At 54.9% G+C, this 2,192-nt stretch overlaps 1 protein-coding gene across 1 annotated transcript; it reads right to left on the bottom strand.

Moving 5' to 3' along the window:
- Window positions 1-6: 6 nt before the first annotated feature.
- Window positions 7-2,176, bottom strand: LOC100540340 (RNA-binding protein 4B-like). Its single transcript, XM_010726397.3, has one exon. The coding sequence runs from the start codon at window positions 2,137-2,139 to the stop codon at window positions 1,675-1,677; it is 465 nt and encodes a 154-aa protein (XP_010724699.1). The 5' UTR covers window positions 2,140-2,176; the 3' UTR covers window positions 7-1,674.
- Between the last annotated feature and the right edge of the window lie 16 nt (window positions 2,177-2,192).

Genomic DNA, 2,192 nt, shown 5'->3' with positions numbered 1-2,192 from the left:
GCGTCTCAGCGTGGGGGGGGGGAAATGGCACCAAAATGCCCCAAATTGGGGTTGGAGGCGACTGAGCGTCGCTTTCAGATCTCAAGATGTGGGGAAAAATGAACCAAAGGGCCCCAAATTGGGGTTGGTGGTCTCTAAGTGCCCCAAACTGGGGTTGGAAGTACCAGAATTATTCGAATTTGGGCTGGAGGTCCCCCAAAGTGCCCCAAATTGGGGTTGGAGGCAGCTGCGTATCGCTTTCAGGACTCAGCACACGGAGAGAAATGACCCAAAGTGCCCCAAATTTGGGTTGGAGGTCTCAAAGTACTTCAACCTGGGGCTGGAGGTCCCCCAAAGTGCCCCAAATTGGGGTTGGAGGACCCAAAGAGACTCAATTTTGGGTTGGAGGTGCCCCAAAGTGCCCCAGATTTGCACTGGAGGCACCAAAATGTTCCGAAATTTGGGTTGGAAGGAACTGAGCGTGGCTACAAATGTCAGCAGGTGGGGAGGAAGGGCCCCGAATTGCCCCACGTTTGGATCAGAGGTCCCAAAGTGCCCCGAATTTTTGTTGGCACTGCCACGAATCTCAACTAAACCGAAGGAAAAGCACCAAAATGCTCTCAATTTGGGCTGGAATGCATCAAAACACCCCAAATCCGGGCTGGAGGCAGCCGAGCATTCCTTGCAAATCTCAACAGACCACGCAAAGTGCACCGAAACGCCCCAGGTTTGGGATAAAGACAGCAAAATAGCTCAGATTATGGAGACGCAGGCACTAATGCTCCCAAAATTTAGGATAAAGGCACCAAAACCCCCCGGATTCAGGGACACGGGCAGCAAAATGCCCAGGTTTTGGGACAAAACCACCAAAATGCCCTGGATTTGGAAATAGTAGCATGAAAATGCACCACATTTTGGGATAAAGGCACCAGAACGCCCCAGGTTTGGGGACAAAGGCACCAAAGTGTCCTGGATTTGGGGACTTCAGCACCAGAAAGCCTTGCTTTTGGGATAAAGGCACCAAAACACCTTGGATTCTGCAGATACAGCTACAAATATTCCCAATATTTAGGATAAAGGCACCAAAATGCCCCATATTTTAGACATAAAGGCATCAAAACGCCCAGGAATTTGGACGTAAAGGTAACAAAGCTCTTGGATTTGGGGACACAGGCACCAAAATGACCTGAATTTGGGGACAAAAGCATAAAAATATATATTTTAGATGAAGGCACCAAAACACCACAGATTTTGGACATAAAGACACCAAAACGCCCTGGATTTGGGGACACAGGTACCGAAACGCCCTGGTTTTGGGGCAAAAGTACCAAAATATCCTAGATTTTGGACATAAGGCAACAAAATGCCCCGGATTCGGGAACAAAGGCACCAAAACGCCCCAGATTTCGGACACGAAGCGCCTTGGATTTGGGGACCCGGGCACCAAAACACTCCGGATTGAGACACAAAAGCACCAAAACGCCCCAGATTTTGGACACAAAGACCCCAAAACACTCCAGATTCGGGACAGAGACACCCGAGCACCGCTCCACATCCACCACAGCTCCACCTCTCAGCCCCAGGGCGCCGTGTGGGCGCCCCACGAGACACCTCCGTGCCCTTCAACGCGGAACGGCGGGGCGAGGAGCCGGGAGGACGCGGCTTCACACCGAGGACGGAGCCGGGCCCGCCGTCCTACCTGACCTCGACTCCCTCTCCCATCCCGTCCCCGTGCCACGCGGCGTCACCTTGGAACTCGGTGTTGTCCAGCCCTCGGATGGCCTCCACCGCGTCCTCCGCCCGCTCCATGTGCACGAAGGCGTAGTCCTTGACGATGTCGCACTCGATGACGGGGCCGTACTCCTCGAACTTGGCGCGCAGCTCCAGGTTGGTGCAGGTGGGGCTGATGTTGCCCACGTGCAGCTTGGTGGAGGCCTTGCTCTTGTTCTTGCTGGCCTCCACGTTGATGCAGACGCCGTGCAGCTTGTGGTGGTGCAGGTTGCGGATGGCGTCCTCGGCCGCCGTCTTGTCCTCGATGTGCACGAAGCCGTAGTTCTTGATGATGTCGCACTCCAGCACCTTGCCGTACTGCTCGAACAGCGAGCGGATCTCCTGCTCCGTCGCCTCCCGCGGCAGGTTCCCGATGAACAGCTTCACCATCTTCAGGCCTGCGGTGGGGCCGGAGGTGGGTGGGGGCTCTCGCTGCCTCCCCC

This window comes from Meleagris gallopavo, assembly GCF_000146605.3.
Source record: "Meleagris gallopavo isolate NT-WF06-2002-E0010 breed Aviagen turkey brand Nicholas breeding stock chromosome 12 unlocalized genomic scaffold, Turkey_5.1 Chr12_random_7180001957622, whole genome shotgun sequence".
Classification (NCBI taxonomy): Eukaryota; Metazoa; Chordata; class Aves; order Galliformes; family Phasianidae; genus Meleagris; species Meleagris gallopavo.
Note: the sequence above shows the minus strand (reverse complement) of the source record. Positions and strands in the feature narration are given on the sequence as shown.